General features: G+C 40.7%; 1 protein-coding gene across 1 annotated transcript; it reads left to right on the top strand.

Annotated features, from left to right (window-relative positions):
- The first annotated feature begins 1,417 nt into the window (after positions 1 to 1,417).
- CNRIP1 (cannabinoid receptor interacting protein 1) lies at positions 1,418 to 20,455 on the top strand. Its single transcript, XM_019440497.2, has 3 exons — positions 1,418 to 2,010; positions 4,042 to 4,192; positions 19,445 to 20,455. Exons 1-3 carry the CDS (start codon positions 1,832 to 1,834, stop codon positions 19,607 to 19,609), a joined length of 495 nt encoding a protein of 164 aa, XP_019296042.1. The 5' UTR covers positions 1,418 to 1,831; the 3' UTR covers positions 19,610 to 20,455.
- Positions 20,456 to 20,520: the final 65 nt, after the last annotated feature.

Genomic DNA, 20,520 nt, shown 5'->3' with positions numbered 1-20,520 from the left:
TTTCTTCCTCTACCCCTTTTGCAAATGAGAAAACCGTTTCCAAGAGGTTATGAAATTTGCCCAAGGTCACACAGCTGGCAAGGTGATAGAGTGAGGATTTTAACAAGTCTGACTGTAGGGTTTCTGGGCTTAACTACTACATAAACTGCCTCTGCTGCCAAGGAACATTTTCAAGTCAATCCCTCCAGCTTCATTCCCTCCCTTCTAGTGAAGTCTGAACAACTTGGTTAAACTAGAAAATATTTAATTCTTGCAGAAGACACTATGGTAGACATTATTGGGTGATCTGAAGAAGAGCTCCTGCCCCCAAATCTTATTGGGGAACCAAAGTACATTTTATGTAAGGAACATATGTATCAAGTTTTTAAAGGGATTTTATTTAATGTCAACAACTTTGGTGTGGTCAACAAACTTATCAATGTAGAGAAGTGAACAATCACACAAAACTCTGCAGCCTGACAGAATTTAATATTATTCAAGAGTAGTGTAGGGAATACGGCAAACAACTGCGAAATGAGAGTTAAAGCTGATGTAGCTTTAATGTAGGAAACAAATCACTTCTGAGATGATGTTATTTCTAAAGAAAAGCAATACTAACCTGGTTGAACAAAAACTACCGCACAGACCTCTCCCTTCCCATTCGTCCTCACCAACCAACTTCTCCATTCCCCAGGTGTGCTCAGTGGCTCTGGTACTATCCACCCAGGTGGTGCTGAAGCAGGTGCTTCCTCCCGTTTTGCGAAGCCATTTCCAGTACAGCCCTAATACCCTTGGTCTCCTCTTGCTTCCCAAATCATGAGCTGTCAACCGACTTCTCCCATGGAGACGCTCCAATCTCGCTCAATAGGAAATCTAAATTCTGCCTTGTCGCAAGGGGTGCCCTGCCAATAATCTTGTGACCAATTCCCCCTCTTGGCCATTGTCACAAGGGTTATTAGCTCATTTTTCAAGATTTATGTAAATATACGCGACTCATTACACCGTGTCATCCTTGAGAAAAAGATATACATAATAGAAATACACATCTACAAGAAGGTGGAGTTCCCTGAATATGTATTGGTTGTTTTTTTTTTTTTTTTTTTTTTCTTGCGCACATTTCTAATCCAGTTTAGTTTGCAGGTCACATTAGATGGAATTGCGCCTTCCCTCGGCCATTTCCCCCAAGCTTTGGAAGGACTCATATTTCCTGACATCTAAATCACTGGCTAGCGGTTTCCTGCCCCGCTTCCCGTCTCCTTTTCGCCTCTCAGCCTCCTCCTGCCTGGCTGGGGCCCCGATTCGCCAGCAATGGTGTCCACAGCTCTCAGTCGACCGAAGTCGTATCCAGATTACGGTCCTTGGTGTAGTGTCGCTCAACCCCAGCGCCCCAGTACCTCCTCCTCCCCAATCCTCTTCTCCGCCCGCTCCGCGTGGCTCTAGGAGGAGCCTAAATGTCCTCTTCCCCAGCTGAAGGGGATTGTGGTGCGTAAACAGGATTAACTCTCTCGCCCCCAGCTGCGCGGATCTGCCCCGGGCCTGCCGGCTGGAGCGAACCCATCAGTGCGCGGAGGGCGCAGCACCGGAGCGGGGGATGGGGCAGCTCGGGGCCTCGGAGCTATCTCCCGGGCGCTCTTCCTCGCCGAGTGGGGCGGGAGGCCACGGCCTCAGGAGCTGCTTCTCAAAACCCAGGGCGAACGGCCGCGACGGCGCGGGCTCTTAGCTGCAGCCTCCCCTCCGCCACCACCCTCTCCCGCCCCGTGCTTCCTCTCCGCCCCCCACGCTCCAGCCGCTCGGTCGCAGCCCGCGCGGTCCTCCGCCCCCCGGAGCCTCCGCGCCGGTCCCGCACCCAGCCATGGGGGACCTGCCGGGTCTCGTGCGCCTCTCCATCGCGCTGCGCATCCAGCCCAACGACGGCCCGGTCTTCTTCAAGGTGGACGGGCAGCGCTTCGGCCAGAACCGCACCATCAAGCTGCTCACCGGCTCCTCCTACAAGGTGGAGGTGAAGATTAAGCCCACCACGCTGCAGGTCGAGTGAGTAAGCGCGCGCACCGCGGCTGCCCGGCCCCGCTAGGGGTCCGCGCGGAGGACTGAGGCCCCCGGGACAGCCTGAGCCTCTCCCCAGTCCCTCTGGCCTCGCGTCGCGCCCAGCGGGCCCAAGGGTGGGGGAAAGAGGTCAGTTCCCTGCTCTTTTTGGTCCCCTCCTCTGTTTTATGCTTGACTTTCCCTATTCACGCTTCCTTCCACCCATTGCGGGGAGGGATGTTTAAAACAGCGTCAGGAAGCCAGGGTTGGGCCGAGGGTTTGTTTTCTTGCAAATTTTTCATCCCTTCTGCCCAGCCCTCGGCGCGGACCCCGAGGCATCCCGGGTGGTTCACCTACCGCAATCCCAGCCCTGTCGACTCGCCGGATTCAGCCAACCGCGAAGCTAAGGAGCGAGAAGGGCTGAGGAATGAGGTGTAAAGGCGGGGATGGGATGATTATTGGGGTTCCCTAAGGGATGCACCCTACTCCACCATCAGCCCTTATGTGACTGGAGACCTTGGGGCTGGAGTAGCAGCCATAAATCCGAGCTCAGCCTCCTCTGCTTGGGCCTAGTTTCCCGGTTTTCCTTGCCAGGTGTTTTTCATTTTCTCCTGATTTGTTTGTTCATCCTGGTGATGGTGCCTGGGATTAGCAACCTCCCTGCCACAAAAGGATGTTTCTTGGTTTATTTGTGGCAGGGATTATCTCTCCCCTGCTACCACAGTTTGGTTCACCCAGTAGACTTCTTCAGTATAGAATGGTGCAGTAGCTTATGGGGAAGTATCTAGGGATGGAGTCCGTTACCTCTCAGCTTCCACTTAAAGCATGGTGTGAAGTTTAATATGGAAAGGGGAAATAAACCAGCTTACACTGTATCTACCATGTGCTGAGCTTGCAGGGCGGGGAAGGGTTTTGAATCCACCAGATACCTTGTATAGCTGAAGTGTCATCTGTAGTCATTAAATTCAATAAACTTGTATTGGCGTTCTAGGTATCAGGCCCTAATTCAGGGACCTAGAACAAAACTGGTTTGTTTCTGGTGCTCTGGCCCATCTACTTGTCACTGTCCCCACAGCTACATGCACTGGTTACTTTCATTTCCCAGAGTTCTGTGCATCCCCATATGATCCAGGCTTCCTTTCCCATCTTTCCTGGCAACCTCTTCTCCCAAGTTATCTGTTCTATAACACGTTTTCTTCAAGGTGGTTCTCTATTTTTTTTTTAACTAATCTAAAATGAATGTGTTAATGACAACTATTTTTTCTATTTATACTTTAATTTTATCAAGTCTTTTTTTTTTTTTTTACTGCCCTAACCTAGTAGTTCTTAAACTTGAGTGTCAGAATCATCTAAAATGTTTATTAAAACACAGATGGCTGAGCCCCACCCTAGTTTCCAGTTTGCTATGTCTAAGGGTAGAGCTTAAAATTTTGTTTTAGGCAGGCGATGCTGACACTGCTGGTCTAGGAACATACCTTGAGAATCACTACCTTAACACAAAGGAATGATGTCAGTGAGAATTCCTGATTCTGTGGCTGGCTTTGAGTAGCCCAAATCATGGGACCTCTGATTGTTGGAACAGAAAAAAATCATGAAATAACTAGTTCAGTGTTTCTCAACCCTACCTGCATGTTAGAATCACCTAGAGAACCTTAAGATAAATTTACCAGTGCCCAGACCACACCCAACCAGTTGAATTCTAAGTTCCAGGGTTGGGAATGGGGCTGGGTATAGGTAAGTTTTTCATAGCCCCACAAATGACAAACTATAGAGGAGGACTGATGGAGTCTGACTCAGCCTTGTACAAGTGTTCTGGATGAGAATACTGAGGTGAGTCCAGAGAGTTTAAGTAGTTGGTCTAGGGTCACGTGACTGGTTAGTTGGAGAACTCAAGACTCCTGACTTTTCAGAACTTTCTACAACACCAGAATGTCTCCTTTAGCCAAACCCGGTAGGATTCCTGCCTAGGGTGTGGTCCAGACCAGGATGGGGTACCTAAGCTAATTCCTACCATATATAGTTAACCTCTGTCCATTGCAGGAACATTTCCATTGGTGGTGTGCTTGTCCCATTGGAGCTGAAGTCTAAAGAGCCTGATGGTGACCGAATTGTTTACACAGGCACATATGACACAGAAGGTGTGGCCCCAACCAAGAGTGGAGAACGGCAACCCATCCAGATCACAATGCCGGTAAGACCTGCATGGGGGTGTCAGGGCAAATGGAAACCATGGAAAAGAAAACAGTCACTATCTTCCCTTAAGAAATAAAAGGAAATACTATGAAATTATAAAATATTATTTTAATTCATGGTTTCATGTTGGAATCTATTTGTCTATAATATCCCAATGCAATTAATTAAATAACCCGTGCTTCTTCAATGGTCAGTTTCTTAGTAATTTCTTATATGGCAAAAATATTAAATCTCTTCCCACACTTTCTAATCTGTTCCATTGATCTGTCTATTCTTAGGCTAATACTGCATTGTTTTAAATGTATTGCTTTTATAATATGTGTTCATGTATTTTGTAACTGGCCACCTTACTAAATTTGCTTACTAAAATTTTTCATTTAATCTTAGGTTTTTCAGATAGGCAGTCATAATCTACATATAACTGTCATTTTCTGAATCTTGTTTCTAGCCTTACTGCACTGGCTAATGTTTTTAGAATAGTGTTGCATGCTAATGGTGGTAAGAGGTATCCTTGTCTTCAGGGTTTTACTATTAGGTACAATGTTAGTTTTAAATATTTATCATGTTGAAGCATCCTTTTTCTAGTTCACTAAGAGGTATTTTTTTTTAGTTGGGAGATGTGTTGAATTTTATCTAATTCCTTTTCCTGTCTATGGAGATAATTGATCTACTTTGATACATTAATGTAAGAATTATATAATAAACTTTCCAATAATAAACTACCCTTTACTTCCTAAAATAAACCATACTTAAATGTTATGTATTTTTTTTAAAATATCACTAAATTCAATATGCTAATATTTTACTTAGGATTTTTAGATTTTTATTTTATTAATTTTTTTATTTGCTTGATTCATCAGCAAATGTGAGGATTTCTTACCTATCAGGCACTGGAGAGGATTAATGAACAAAATAGATATCCCTGTCTTCATGGGGCTTCTAATCTAGAGCAGGAAAACATACTTTATACATGATTATCAATAAATAAATAATTACAATAAATACAAAATATATTGGAAAAAGTAGTAGTGCCTTTGGAGCATATACCAAGGGCCTTATCCTAATCCAAGATTTTGGGGATGGCTTTATTGAAAAATAAACAAACAATAAATAAGAGTTGAGGGAGGAGGGAACACTTGAGGAAAGAGGAGCTACAGAGGTCAAGAGCTGGGGGAGAGTATAACGTGTTGTAAGGAAGGAGAGAAACCCAGTGTGGGTGGAGCAGAGAGGGAAGCAGAGACCGCTCAAGATAGAGCTGGGGCAGCATAGGTGGATTTCACTACCTCATCTCCAAAGCCACTTTCAGTTTTAAAATGGTATAAGGGTTACAAATAGACCTAGTCAGGTGATGAAGGAAGTCAGATTCCCAAATACAGTTATTTAGGAACACACTGAATAGGTCTGAAGGCCAGCAAGTCCCTAGTAGGATTCCTTTTTGATTGGACACAGATACAGAGAGGAGGGGCTGGGAATATATCCTAGCATCTCAAGGGATTTACATATTTTTTTAACATGAAAAAGATTAAAACTTAAATGTGAAAAGGGGCACCTGGGTGGCTCAGTCAGTTGAATGTCCAACTCTTGGTGTCAGCTCAGGTCATGATCTTAACGCTTTCATGAGTTTGAGCCCTTTGTGGGGCTCCACGCTGATAGTATGGACCCTGCTTAGGGGTTCTCTGTCTCTCCTGCTCTCTGCCCCTCCCCCACTCATGCTGTCTCTGTTTCTCTCAAAATAAATAAACTTTAAAAATGAAATAACATATCAAGTTTCAGAAATTTGAACAAAAACTTAAAAAAAATTTTTTTTTTTTTTAGTGTTTATTTATTTTAGAGAGAGACAGAGCATGAGCAAGGGAGGGGCAGAGAGAGAGAGGAAGACATAGAATCCGAAGCAGGCTCCAGGCTCTGAGCTGTCAGCACAGAGCCCAATGCGGGGTTCAAACCCACAAACCTCGAGATCATGATCTGAGCTGAAGTTGGACATGTAACCAACCAAGCCACCCAGGCACCCCGAGAAAAATTTTAAATCAACAGTAATCCCTACATTTTGACTCTGTTGATTTTCAGATTACCTTTCACATATATATAGTTTAGAGTTGCAGTCATTTTTATTATATAATCATGCAACATTCTATACATATTCATTGTTATAATTTTAATGGCATCATAAGACTCTATAATGCTATGTCATAATGATTAGACTGTTCCCCAGAGATTAGGTATGTCAATTGTTCTCATCATAAAAAGTGCTATGATGAATAATTCTGTGCATATAACTACCTCAATAGGAGTAATATTATTTGGCCAAAAGAAATCCTTATGGCTGTTCCCACATATGGCCATTTGTTTTCTTTTTTTGTTTTTTGTTTTTAAGTGTTGTATGTACTCACTTTACAATGTTACCAGCAATATAGAAGTCTGCTATAATCATGACATAATGGGGAATTAGTTTAAAAAATAATACATTTTCTACTTTACACTTTTTACTATAATTTACAAGAATGAACATTTCAACATTTAATTTTCTTTTTGTGTAAATTGGTTCTTTCATGTTTTGTCAATATTTCTATCAAAGATTATTTTTTAAAAATCAGAGTCCTAGGGCATGCCTGGGTGGCTCGGTTGAGCATCTGACTCTTGATTTCAGCTCAGGGCATGATCTCAGGGTCATGGGATAGAGCCCCTCATCGTGCTCTAAACTGAATGTGGAGTCTACTTAAGATATTCTCTCTCTCTCTCCCCTCTTTCCCCTCTCTAACCTCCATCTGCCCCTCTACCCTGCTCACATGCTTGCTAGCACTCTCGCTCTCTCTCTCTCTCTCAAATGAAATAAAGTAAGGGGCGCCTGGGTGGCTCAGTTGGTTAAGCACCCAGCTTCAGATCAGGTCATGATCTTGTAGTCTGTGAGTTCGAGCCCCACGTCGGGCTCTGTTCTGACCCCTCAGAGCCTGGAGACTACTTCAGATTCTGTATCTCTCCCTTTCTGCCCCTTCCCCACTCATGCTCTGTCTCTCTCTCAAAAATAAGTGAACATTAAAAAAAACTTTTAATAAAATGAAATAAAGTAAAATAAAAAAGTGGAGTTCTCATGAAATTTTTTTATATCTGTAATATCTGTCGTATTTCTCTCACTATTGCTTTGCTTACTTTAATTTTCCATTGTGTAGAAACATAATTACATTTAAATCTCTCCTTTTCCTTTATGATTTCTTCTATTTAAAACTGAGAAAGTTATTTTTCCAGAGTTGACAGTTTATTTTGATCTTTCCATAATTTTAGATTTTGTTATTTAACTTTCTGCTCATTCAAACTTGATTTATATGTTTATACTATAGATCATCTTACAAAGGATTTAAGATTGTATTAGCATTTTTTGAGTCCCAGTAGTAAAGCCCAGGTTCTTACCTATAATGCCCACATCTAGAAGAAGCAAGTGCTTGATAGTTGATTGTTCCAACAATGACCACACTGGTCATGAGCATTGTCCATGTACTTGTATGGTATCTGTAATAGGCTGATTCTAAGGAAAAAATTGAAGTTATAGAAGATTTCCTGATCAAGTCAGCAGACTTAATGTCAAATTCAAATTTCATTCTAGTAATGAAAGCCTCACATATACAAATCAAAACCACACTCAGATATCACCTCACGCCAGTCAGAGTGGCCAAAATGAAGAAATCAGAAGACTATAGATGCTGGAGAGGATGTGGAGAAACGGGAACCCTCTTGCACTGTTGGTGGGAATGCAAATTGGTGCAGCCGCTCTGGAAAGCAGTGTGGAGGTTCCTCAGAAAATTAAAAATAGACCTACCCTATGACCCAGCAATAGCACTGCTAGGAATTTATCCAAGGGATACAGGAGTACTGATGCATAGGGGCACTTGTACCCCAATGTTTATAGCAGCACTCTCAACAATAGCCAAATTATGGAAAGAGCCTAAATGTCCATCAACTGATGAATGGATAAAGAAATTGTGGTTTATATACACAGTGGAGTACTACGTGGCAATGAGAAAGAATGAAATATGGCCTTTTGTAGCAACGTGGATGGAACTGGAGAGTGTGATGCTAAGTGAAATAAGCCATACAGAGAAAGACAGATACCATATGGTTTCACTCTTATGTGGATCCTGAGAAACGTAACAGAAACCCATGGGGGAGGGGAAGGAAAAAAAAAAAAAGAGGTTAGAGTGGGAGAGAGCCAAAGCATAAGAGACTGTTAAAAACTGAGAACAAACTGAGGGTTGATGGGGGGTGGGAGGGAGGGGAGGGTGGGTGATGGGTATTGAGGAGGGCACCTTTTGGGATGAACACTGGGTGTTGTATGGAAACCAATTTGACAATAAATTTCATATATTAAAAAATAAATTAAAAAAAAAAAAGAAATTAAGAAAAAAAAAAAAAAGAAAGCCTCACATAGCCCTTAACACTATTTTATGACTTTTGTCATCAGTGTTTCAAGCTTAAGTATTGTAAATTACAGACACAACCACACTTTCACAGACAATAAGGAAGTCTTGAAATGTCCAAGTAAATCCAATTAATCAAGTAGGTAAATCCAGCAAGGGAAACTGAATTAAGGGTATACGAGAGAAACTTCTTAGAAGTGTAAAGTTACTTCAAAGTATTTTTTTTTTAATCTTTGGATAAATAATGCTGGGATTATTGGCTATTTGGCGGGGGGGGGGGCAGGGAATCACTGTTATTCTTTCCTGATACCATACCTCAAAATATATTTCAGATGGATCAAGGGGTTAACTGTAAAAAGTCAACTGTTTAAAAAATTGGCATGAAAAGAATTAACTTAAACCTGAAAGAAATGGAAGATATCCAAAGCTAAAAATTGAAAGTTTTGATTAAATGCAATGTAAAGTTTCTGTCAAACATCATAAAGTTAAATTTTCATTAAAACATTTTAAAAATTTTTTAACATTTATTTATTTTTGAGGGAGAGAGAGAGACAGAGCGTGAACTGGGGAGAGGCAGAGAGAGAGGGAGACACAGAATCTAAAGCAGGCTCCAGCACAGAGCCTGACACGGGGCTCAAACTCACAAGCTGTGAGATCATGACCTGAGCCGAAGTCGGATGCTTAACTGACTGAGCCACCCGGCACCCCATCATTAAAAGACCATTTAAATTAAAAGGCAAATAGCAATTGATGAAAAACTTATTTGTGACATGCATAGTATCCTAAGCTATGTTGCCTTGATTTTCAGCCACTGCCCACACAGACCTTGCTTGCTGCCATTAGTGACTTTTCACAGCCCTTTACTACCCACTGAAGCTGAAGGCAGGAAGTAGTCAAATGATATCTGACTTAGGCTGATGGCAGTGATCTGTGTATTCAGATAATTCCAGAGGCCCCAGCACTGGGAGTGAATAAAGTGATACGCAACTCTTAAAGCTCTCAACCTGCACTTCAAACACCAGCACTGATTTGTACCTTAATGTGACTGATGCCCCACTCATTCCCTCCAAGGAGAGAGTCCAGGTGGAGATTCTGTTGGCACAAATCATCCCATTCCCCTTTTGTTGGCCCTCTTCAGTGGGAGGCTGGTGGGAGTTTGAAGGAACAAAAAGGGCAGGGACTTATAGGAGCTTGTTAGGAGGCTATGTGCACAGAGGTAGGTAGCCTTACACATGTCTTCCCAAATAGAAAAGTTGTTCCTCATGTCAGCTCTGTGGAGTCATTTGGCAAGATCTGTAACTTAATATACAAAGAATTTTTGGAAACCAGTGAGAAAAAGATAACCATGGGATGTGGCAAATGGAAAAATAAGCAAAAAAAAAAAAAAAAAAAAAGCAATTCACAGAAGAGGAAATACAAATGACCAATATATATATTTTTAAATGGCTTGATTTCACTATTGTTAAAAACAAAAACAAAAAACAAAACCCTACAAATAGTGCAATGCCAATTTTCACCTACAAAGTTGGTGAAATATTAAAAAATAATACCAGTTCAGTGCGAGCATATTTCTTAATGAAATATAGTAATTTTTATAAATTGATATTGTATCCTACAAACTTGCTAAATTCACTTATTAATTTTAGTAGCTTTTTATTGGATTGCTTAGTATTTTCTGCAGAGTTGTTCATCTATAAATAGAAACAGTTTTACTTTCCCTTTTTTTTTTCCCCTCTTGCCTTAAGGTACTGGCTAGGACCTTCAACACAGTGCTAAACAGAAGTAGTAAGAGCTGATGTTTTTGCCTTATTTCCAATCTTACAGGGAAAGAACTCATTCTCTTACCTTTAAGGGTGATATTAACTATAGATTTTTTATCAATGCCCCGTAGTCAGATTAAAGAACTTTCTTTCTAGCCCCAGTTTGCTGAGAGTTTTTATCATGAATGGATGTTGAATTACCAAATGTTGAATTATCCATCTATGGATATGATAATATGTCTTTTCTTCTTTATTTTTGTTAATACGGTGAATTACAGGGATTTTAAATTAGTGAACCATCCTTGAGTTCCAAGGATAAACCTCTCTTGGTACTGTTGTAAGATCCTATTTCTAGATTTGATTTATTAATATTTCAAGCAAATAAAAGTTAAAAGCAAATTTTATGCATAAGTCCATGAGAATTTTTGTCTGTAATTTACCTTGTAGTATCTTTGTCATTTGTGTTAGGGTAAAACTGGCTTCATAAAATGAATTAAGGGGCAGATAGCTGACACAGTCAGAAGAGCATGCAACTCTTAATCTCTGGGTTGTAAGTTCGAGCCCAACATGGGGTATAGAGATTACTAAAAAATAAAGTCTTTAAGGGGTACCTGGGTGGCTCAGTTGGTTAAGCATCTGCTTCGGCTCAGGTCATGATCTCATGGTTCGTTAGTTCAAGCCCCGCATCAGGTTCTGTGATAACAGCCTGGAGCCTGGAGCCTGTTTCAGATTCTGTGTCTCCTTTGCTCTCTCTGCCCCTCCCCCACCTATGCTCTATCTCTGTCTCTCTTTCTCTCTCAAAAATAAACATTAAGGGGCGCCTGGGTGGCTTAGTCGGTTAAGCGGCCAACTTCAGCTCAGGTCATGATCTCGTGGTCCATGAGTTCAAGTCCCGCGTCAGGCTCTGTGCTGACAGCTCAGAGCCTGGAGCCTGTTTCAGATTCTGTGTCTCCCTCTCTCTGACCCTCCCCCATTCATGCTCCGTCTCTCTCTGTCTCAAAAATAAATAAACGTTAAAAAAAATTTTTTTCTTAAAAAAAAATAAACATTAAAAATTTTTTAATTAAAAGATCTTTAATAAATAAATAAATGAATAAACAATAAAATGAATTGAGAAGTGTTCCTTCCTCTCTTGTCTAAAAGAATTTATGTAGAATTGTTATTTTTCCCTTAAATGCCTGAATTTATCAGTGAAGCCATTTGGGCCTGAAATTTTCTTTCTGGGAAGATTTTTAACTTTGGATACAATTTCTTCAGTAGATGGAGGTCTACAAATAGCCTGTAGCTTTCAAGGATTTTGTCCATTTCATTAACTGTATTGGTATAAAGTTGTTCCTAATTTAAAGTTTTTAGGATCTATAGTGATAATATCTCTTCCATTCCTGATATTGGTAACTTGTTTTCTTTTTCTTGCTCTGTTTTTCTAGGGGTTTATCAATTTTTAAATTTTATTTGTTTATTTATTTAAAGTAGGCCCCAAACCCAGTGTGGGGCTTGTACTCACGACCCTGAGATTAAGAGTCACGTTCTCCACTGACCAAGCCAGCCAGATGCCCCTACGGTTTATCAATTTTTTTTTTTATTTTTTAATGTTTATTTTTGAGAAAGAGCAAGAGAGAAAGAGCATGAGTGGGAGAGGAGCAGGGAGAGAGGAAGACACAGAATCTGAAGCAGGCTCCAGGTTCTGAGCTGTCTGCACAGAGCACGACGTGGGGCTCAAACTCACAAACCATGAGATCATGACGTGAGCCCAAGTCAGATGCTTAACCAGCTGAGCCACTGAGGCACCCCAGGGTTTATCAATTTTTAAGACCTCTTCCAAAAGCCAGATTTTTGGTTTCATACTTTTTCTTTGCACTTTTTTTCTCTAGAGTCTTATAGTCTTTATCATTTTCTCTTTTCTGTTTCATTGATTTCTACTTTTTATTATCTTCTCTACCACTGGACTGACTAAAATTAAGAGGACTGGCAATGCCAACTGTTGGATAGGATGTAGAGCAACTGAAATTCTCATATTGCTGGTAGGAATGTAAAGTGGTGCAATCAGGAAAAGTTTGACAGTTTCCTATAAAGTTAAACATACTGTATAATTCACAGAAGTTTTAGTCCTATCTGTTCAACTAAGAGAAATGGAAAACGTGTATTTACTAATAAAACTTCAAAAGGTACAGGAGTAGAGAGGCTTGGAATCCAGTAGGAACTGATAGATCACTCCACACTAAAAGTCACAGATGCTTATTATACTGAATTTGTTTACCAATGAAGTAACATCATGCTTCTACCAATATAATGTTGCTCTGTGCTCTCAAGTCAATGGATTTCTGAGTGACCTTATTTTTGGTGAATTTCATATGTCTCTAATGGAAGTGGGTGGCGTGGTGAGAAGTACTCTAATGATTCTAGGCCAACTGGTTGTAGGACCATCGATATTATTTAAAACAAACTTTTCAGACTCCTTATTTGTTACTGAAGATGACAGATTGAGTCTCCTATCCATGGAACTGGATGCTTCTCTTCCATATCAGTTGTAAAATAAAAATATACCAAGGCTTTCAACTCGTACAGACAAATGGCAAATAACATGTCCAGGTCTATAGTAAAGTGTCACTTTCAGGATACAGTAGACTGGGTGGCTTAAACAACAAATATTTATTTCTCACAGTTCTGGAGGCTGAGTTCCAAGACCAAGGCACTAGCAAATTTGGTGTCTGATGAGAGCCCTCTTGTTGGCTTAAACAGTTGCTTTCTTGCTGTATCCTCACATGAACAAGCATAGAGACATCATCCGTTTTTTGTCTATTTTTATAAGGGCACTAATTCCATTCACAAGGGCTCCACCCTCATGAACTAATTTCTTCTGAAAGGCCCCACCTCCAAATACCATCACATTGGGGATTTAGGCTTCAACATATGAATTTGCGGTTGAGGGGCGGGGGGCGGATACACACATTCAGTGCCTAGTAGTGTCCTAAAGCGTTCTACAAATAACAATCCATTCATGTTCTTAAGGAGAAAAAAGAAAAATTGTTCCCTTAACTCTTATCTCATTTGCTTATATAAGCAGTTTGGTTTAGTGATAATAGCTACTAGATAGGAATTAGGTAAACCTAAGTTCTTGACTTTCTCCTATCATTAGTTAACTGCATAGTCTAGACCTAGGGCAGTCACTTAACCTCTCTGAATCTTAGTTCTTTCATCTGTAAAATGGAAATGCTAAAACTAGTCAAAAGACCAGAGTAGAATGACATATGTAAGGTATTATATAAAATAAGAAGTGCTATACAAATGCACAGAATCATACCTGTGTAAATCACATCACCCAGGGAGCCTGACTGGGTAAGTTTTCCTTGGAAGGCACAGATGGGTTGGGAGGGAGTAGAGAGCCTGTGTAGTTGCTTCTGTTCTTTAAGAAGAATATCAGCTTTTGAGACCCCATCTGCTCCTATATCAGAGGAGAAGAAATTCTCAGCTAGGTGTTGAGGCATCCTGGAAATAGAACTCCAGAAGAAAGACCAGGAAGAAGGCTAATGGGAAGTTAGGACAAGTAAGGCATGGGAAAATATATGCATAGGTAGCAGCAATTAACTACAATATGACCTTGGATCCAGTACTAATGAAAGAAAAAAACAGGGTGCCTGGATGGCTCAGTCTGTTGAGCATCTGACTCTTGATTTCAGCCCAGGTCATGATCCTAGGGTCATGGGATCTAGTCCCATGTTGGGCTCTGAGCTGGTGCTGAGTGTGGGTGTGGAGCCTGTTTGAGATTCTCTCTCTTTCTCTCTCTCCCTCTCTCCCTCTCTCCCTCTCTCCCTCTCTCCCTCTCTCCCTCTCTCCCTCTGCCCTTCTTCCCTGCTCATACTCTTCTTTCTCTCTCAAACTTTAAAAAAAAGAATGATTTCCCCCAAATCAAGTAAACTAAAAGACTTGGAGATGTATGACTTAGAGAAACAGTTTACCAGTATCAGCACTGGAGAAAGTAGCTATAATGTATGGACTCACCAAATTATGATAGTAGCCAATAAAACTATTACAAATCCCAAGCATATGCAGCTATTAAAGAGGAAGGTACTTTATAATTCAGTTTTCTGGTTTCTGTTTTCATTGACGTTCAAGTACACATTTAGTATTTCGTTCAGCTACTGAAGAGCTGAGATGAAGCCTTTAAGATACATCAGGCTACATCAGGCTCTGCTCTGACAGCATGGAGCCTGCTTGGGATTCTCTCTGCCCCCCACCCATACTTCCTCACATGCACTCTCTTTTTCTCTCTCTCAAAATAAAAATAAACCTTTTTTAAAAAGAGGGAAAAAAATGAATTAGAAGCACCTAAACATTCCATATCTTTTAGCTCTGACTGTTGCTGTCAGCAGATTTCTACAGTGGTCTCCTGTGTTACCTTGAGACTTTCTTAATTTTTAGGTTATTCAGATACAGTGTCACACCTTAAGGTTTTTCTTCCCTGTAGTCATAATCATCTTTGTTTTTGCAACCAACTTTTATTTATTTATATCTATTTCAAGAAAGGCCTCGGTGTTGTTTCTCCCACTTACCTAGCATGGTCTCAAGCTGCTTTCCTCAAAAGATTAGCTGGTATGTGTAAAATATTTTTATAGCTTAATGTCATTCAATTGTACTTAAAATGTGCAGTGCCCTGTGCTGATCAAGTAATAATAATAATCCCTCTTTAAAAATCTTGGTCATTTATAAAATGAGATTTCAATTTATTCTTCCCATAACGACCCTACTGTCAACAAAGCTGTGATCTTTTCATTACTATATATGTATCCTTGATAGAATTTATAAAACTGCTAGGGTTAGGGGGATATATATATATGTTAATTTTTTAGGGATGATTAATCCATTTCACCCTTTAAAATATTCTGATTATAGGGGTTTCTGGGTGGCTCAATTGGTTAAGTGTCTGACGTTAGCTCAGGTCATGATCTCACGGTTTGTGGGTTCAAGCCCCATGTGGGGCTCTGTGCTGACAGCTCAGAGCCTGGAACCTGCTTCAAATTCTGTGTCTCCCTCTCTTTCTGTGTTCCTCCCCTGCTCACTCTCTGTCTCTCTCTCTCTCTCTCAAAAATAAACATTAAAAATAAAATAAAAACAAAATGTTCTGATTATAAAAGTAACATATTTATTGCAGAAAATTCAAGTAGAAAAGATGGAAAAACACTCAATTTCTTAGAAACTTTATTGTTAATATTTCTCTAATTTTTTATGTCTTATTTTACATACTGGAGCTCATACTGTATATATACTGTCTTTATCCATCTTTTGCTTGTTGATACTGTTCTAAGCATTTTCTCTCATCATTAAAAACCCCAAATTCCTGTGAAATGGTTATATAAATCCATCATATGGATATGCCACCATTTCTATTATATTACCCTAAAGTTGGATGCTTAAATTGCTTCTGGTATTCAGAAATTTTTACCAAGTTGATAGGTGAATAATATCTCTGTAAAAGTTCACATATATTTTTAATTTTTTATTTTATTGTAGAGAGAGAGCATGCACATGACTAGGGGAGAGGAGCTGAGATTGGGGGGGAGAGAGAGAAAGAGAGAGGGAGGGAGGGAGGGAAAGAATCTCAAGCAGGCTGCACACTCAATGTAGAGCCTGACACAGGGCTTAATCCCACAGCTCTGGGATCATGACCTGAGCTGAAATCAGGAGTTGGATGTTCAATGGACTGAGCCACCCAGGGGCCCCTAATACTACATTAGAAGATTTTTCAGATGTCAGCTATTTTTTTCTTTTTAATGAATGTGTTCCAGCTTTATCCAAATATTCATAATAGCTTACTAATTAATCATATAATCTTTTATATTCAGGATGTTAACTATTTGGTAATATCTGTTGTAAATACAGTTTAGCTTACTTTTCCTTTCTGATTATAAAAACTAAATCATTGAATTTTGAAAATACAAATAAGTATACAGGATAAATAAAATCCATTCCATCAGTGATTCTAACATGAATATGTATATTTTAATTGAATTAATACCAGATGTTCTTGTTGGTACTCTGCTTAGTTCAGGTAACAATGGAGAATAATAGAAAAAGTTTATTAAATATCTACATTTAGTGGGAAACTGGGTGGCTCAGTCAGTTAAGCAGCCAACTTAAGCTCAGGTCATGATCTCATGGTTTATGAGTTCAAGCCCCTCATCAGGCTCTCTACTGTCAGCACAGAGCCCACTTCAGATCCTTTGTCTCCTACTCTCTTTGCCCTTCCCCTGCTCTTTCTCCCTCTTACAAAAATAAATGTACATTAAAAATAATAAATTTTTGCATTTAGAATTTCTATATAGTATTCCACTACATAGATATACCATAAAACTGTCTTAAAGATAGGCATTGAATGTTCAGGTTTTCACTACTATAAAGACTGTGTTATTTGTTTGTTTGTTTGTTTAGAGAGCGTGAGTATGCAGCGAGGTGGGGGAGGGAGTGGGAGGGAGTAAGAGAGCAGGAGAGAGAGAGAATCTCAAGCAAGCTCCATGCTGTCATCATGGAACCCAATGAGGGGCTGGATGCTGGATCCCCAGAACTGTGAGATCATGACCTGAGCTGAGAGCAAGAGCCCATCACCTAACCAACCAAGCCGCCCAGGTGCCCATCACTGTGATGTTCTTAAGATAAATTAGAAGTAGAATTGCTCAACCCAAGTATATTCACTCTTTAACCCTTTCTAAAGCCCGTACAATTCAATTCCCACTGGCAGTGTTTAGGATATCTGTTTCCTTGTAGCTCACTAAAAATCCATATTTCTTTTTTTTTTAACCAACTTTGAGGTGTAGTTTCCATGTAATGAATGCACTCATTTTAAGCATACTGATCAATGAGCTTTGACAAATATACATATACTTGTATAACCACCACCCCAGTCAAGGTGTAAAACATTTTCCCCAAAAAAGATCCCTCTTATAGATTTTCATCGATCATTAATTCCTTCCTCCTACTGCAGGTTCTTTTCTAATTTTTTTTTTTTAACATTGTTCATTTTTGAAAGGCAGAGATAGAGTGTGAATGGGGGAGGGGCAGAGAGAGAGGGAGACACAGAATCTGAAGCAGGCTCCAGGCTCTGAGCTATCAGCACAGAGCCCGACGCAGGGCTCAAACTCACAGACCACGAGATCATGACCTGAGCCAAAGTCAGCCACTTAACCAACTGAGCCACCCAGGCGCCACCCCCCCCCCCCCCCGCAGGTTCTAAGTAACCCCAGATGCTTCCTGCTTCCTGTCAGCATAGGTTGTATTCCATCACTATAGATTGGAGAGATAGACAGGCAGACAGACAGACAGGTGTGGGGGGGGGGGAGAGGGAGGGAGGGAGGGAGGGAGGGAGATGGAATGGAATCATACAGTATATGTGTTCTTTGGGATCTGAATTCTTTTGCTCAGCACATCTTTGAGATCCATCGTTGTTGCTGCCTGAATCATTGTTTCTTTTTATTGTTGAGTAAAATGCCATTTTATAGATATACCAGAACTTGTTTATCACCAAGTGAGTAATGAAACATTGGGTTGATTCCAATCTGGGGCTATGGTGAATAAAGCTACCATATACTTATACAGGTCTCTAGACTGTTAAGCCATGATCCACTAGAAAAAGGTTCTTTTCTTACCTGGGGAAAGAGTTGGGGACTCTAGGTATATCACCCATTGTTTCAAGTCAGGCAGATTTCTCAAAGGAAAGCCAAACCTTGTTTTGGAATCAAATTAGCAGGATGAGGCAATGGTGCAGGATATAATTTTGAGAGCATCTTGGAAAGCCATCTGGGAAGCACCTGATCATCCTCCTCCTGTAGCAGCCTCAAGCATAAGGCTCCTGTTGCTCACTGCCCTGCCACCCTCCACGTCTTCTGGCTCCTGACAAGTCTAAGAATTCTGCCAAGTCAGTCCCTCTCCCTTCCCATGACAGGAGAGGGTCAGAGGAGAAAATAACGTCAGGCATCATGCTGTGTAATGCCAGATCCCCTAAATAGCTCCAGGAGGCAGTAGCAGGGTCAGGCTACCCTGCAGGCCACTTGAGCACCTGCCCAGTGGCCTCTAGGCTATTCTATGCCCTCTTCTTAGCCACATGGGAATTGTATGCTTATGGCTCAGGGAAAATCTGTGCAGTGACCCGCAGGGCCTACCTTCTGGAAGTAAAATGCAAACTTCTTGCGGGCAAGAATCACACCTTATACACATTTTTATATGTGTAAGGCACATAGTAGGTACTTAAATATGGCTTTTGATAATGTGTAATCAAAGCCTGAGACATAGGCCTGGATTCCTGACTTATAAAACTCAATAGTATTTGCAAAAGTTAAAGAAGGGTCTTAATCAAATGCTAAGAAAATATTTTCCCCTGGAATTTACTTTTTTTTTTATCTTTTTTTTAACATTTATTTATTTTTGAGACAGAGAAAGACAGAGCATGAACAGGGGAGGGTCAGAGAGAGGGAGACACAGAATCCGAAACAGGCTCCAGGCTCTGAGCTGTCAGCACAGAGCCCGATGTGGGGCTTGAACTCACGGACCGCGAGATCATGACCTGAGCCAAAGTCGGCGGCTTAACCGACTGAGCCACCCAGGCGCCCCTCCCCTGGAATTTAAATTAATGATGGAAGGGCAATTGTGTCTTATGTTTAGTGATATAGTTCATATGTTATTTCATACAACTGTCTTTTGAAATAGAAACCAAAATATAATCATTAATGACTATTCCCTCTCTTCTCTTCCTCATCCCCCTTTGTAACAAGCTCTGAAATTTTGAGATTCAAAGAGTGATTTCCAATAATTAAATTTGGAAAACAGATAAATTTGGGGAGTTATTTTTATTAAAGACAGTGTGACAGCAAATGCCACTGGTACAATGGGAAGTGGTTTACAGCTTTTCAGGAAAATATCTCACATAATAAAGGAAAACAGTGCATTACAATAAATAAAGGCCTAAGCTTTGCAGACCAAAAGAATCCTGACTGATTACTATTGATTATGCAGGATCTCTCTCACTACCATTAGCTCTTACCTGTTGCTTATGGCAGAATGAGGTTTTTATGGGGCGTGTTTCTCTTCCCTCAGTTCACTGACATTGGGACCTTCGAGACAGTGTGGCAAGTCAAGTTCTACAATTACCACAAGCGAGATCACTGCCAATGGGGAAGCCCCTTCTCTGTCATTGAATACGAATGCAAGCCCAATGAGACACGTAGCCTCATGTGGGTGAACAAGGAGTCCTTCCTCTGAAGATGGCTCTTTCTGATGTTGCTGGACAATCTCTTCAAAACCCTACGTTTAGATAACCCAGCACAAGCCTTCACCAAGGCACACCACAGCGTTGCTGTTACCCATCGGGTGCTGATGACCTACTAGCCCCGACTATTTTGAAAGTGTAATTCCCTTCTGATGCAATGCTCCTGACGTAAAAGATTGTGAGTGATGTACCATCCCCAAGAAGATCCCTTTCTGTATTCTGTGTTGGTGTTCCTGCATCCAGTTGTTCCCGGTCATGCCGTTGACCGCTTGTGAGGAGCTCAGTGGAATTGCAGACATATCCCCTTCTTAATGATTCCATTGAATGTGGTGTTTTGTTTCCAAGTTGAGTGATTTCCCCTTTTTTTGTAAAATGCTAAATAAAAAAATAACAGTGTGTTGTGGGTTCTCTCCCAAGTGTAATATGGTAACATGTAACTTGCAATGTTATGTGGCTCTCTAAGCAGGCTTGGTGAAAATGTAATACAAACAGCAGTGAGTTGGACTCAGATGCTGTGCTTCCTATAAACAGCTCAGCTTTTTCAGGGAACAATAATGACAAATAAAAGGACAAATATTTAAGAAGTATTTATAACACATTAAAACTCTTTCAAGTAACTTAAGGTATTATGTTATGGCCTAACAGAAATGGGAAAAGGCATCGTTGGGGTCCACTGTTAAGGTGACAGAAGTTGTAGGGTTACCCTTTTGGCAAGCTACCCTAGTACTCAAACATGCATATGATGGCATCCCTACGTTCCCCTTCACTTGAACTTTGTAAAACTGTGTATGCAACTGTAATGAACTTTTGATATTTCTTAATAAAGGTATTAAAAATCATGCCTTGACTTGCCTTCTTAATTTGGTTACTATCTGTCTAGCAGGTGGATCACTGCTTCAGGTTA

The sequence above is a fragment of the Panthera pardus genome, unplaced genomic scaffold, assembly GCF_024362965.1.
Source record: "Panthera pardus isolate Hobbes unplaced genomic scaffold, ASM2436296v1 HiC_scaffold_25, whole genome shotgun sequence".
Lineage (NCBI taxonomy): Eukaryota > Metazoa > Chordata > Mammalia > Carnivora > Felidae > Panthera > Panthera pardus.
This window is presented reverse-complemented; position numbering and strand designations above follow the sequence as displayed.

Bases quoted from the DNA above. Each gene is read 5' to 3' on its own strand.
- CNRIP1 (XM_019440497.2), top strand. From the start codon at position 1,832: ATGGGGGACCTGCCGGGTCTCGTGCGCCTCTCCATCGCGCTGCGCATC. The intron at 2,011-4,041 runs GTGAGTAAGCGC...TGTCCATTGCAG, and splicing joins CCCACCACGCTGCAGGTCGA to GAACATTTCCATTGGTGGTG. The intron at 4,193-19,444 runs GTAAGACCTGCA...CTCTTCCCTCAG, and splicing joins CCATCCAGATCACAATGCCG to TTCACTGACATTGGGACCTT.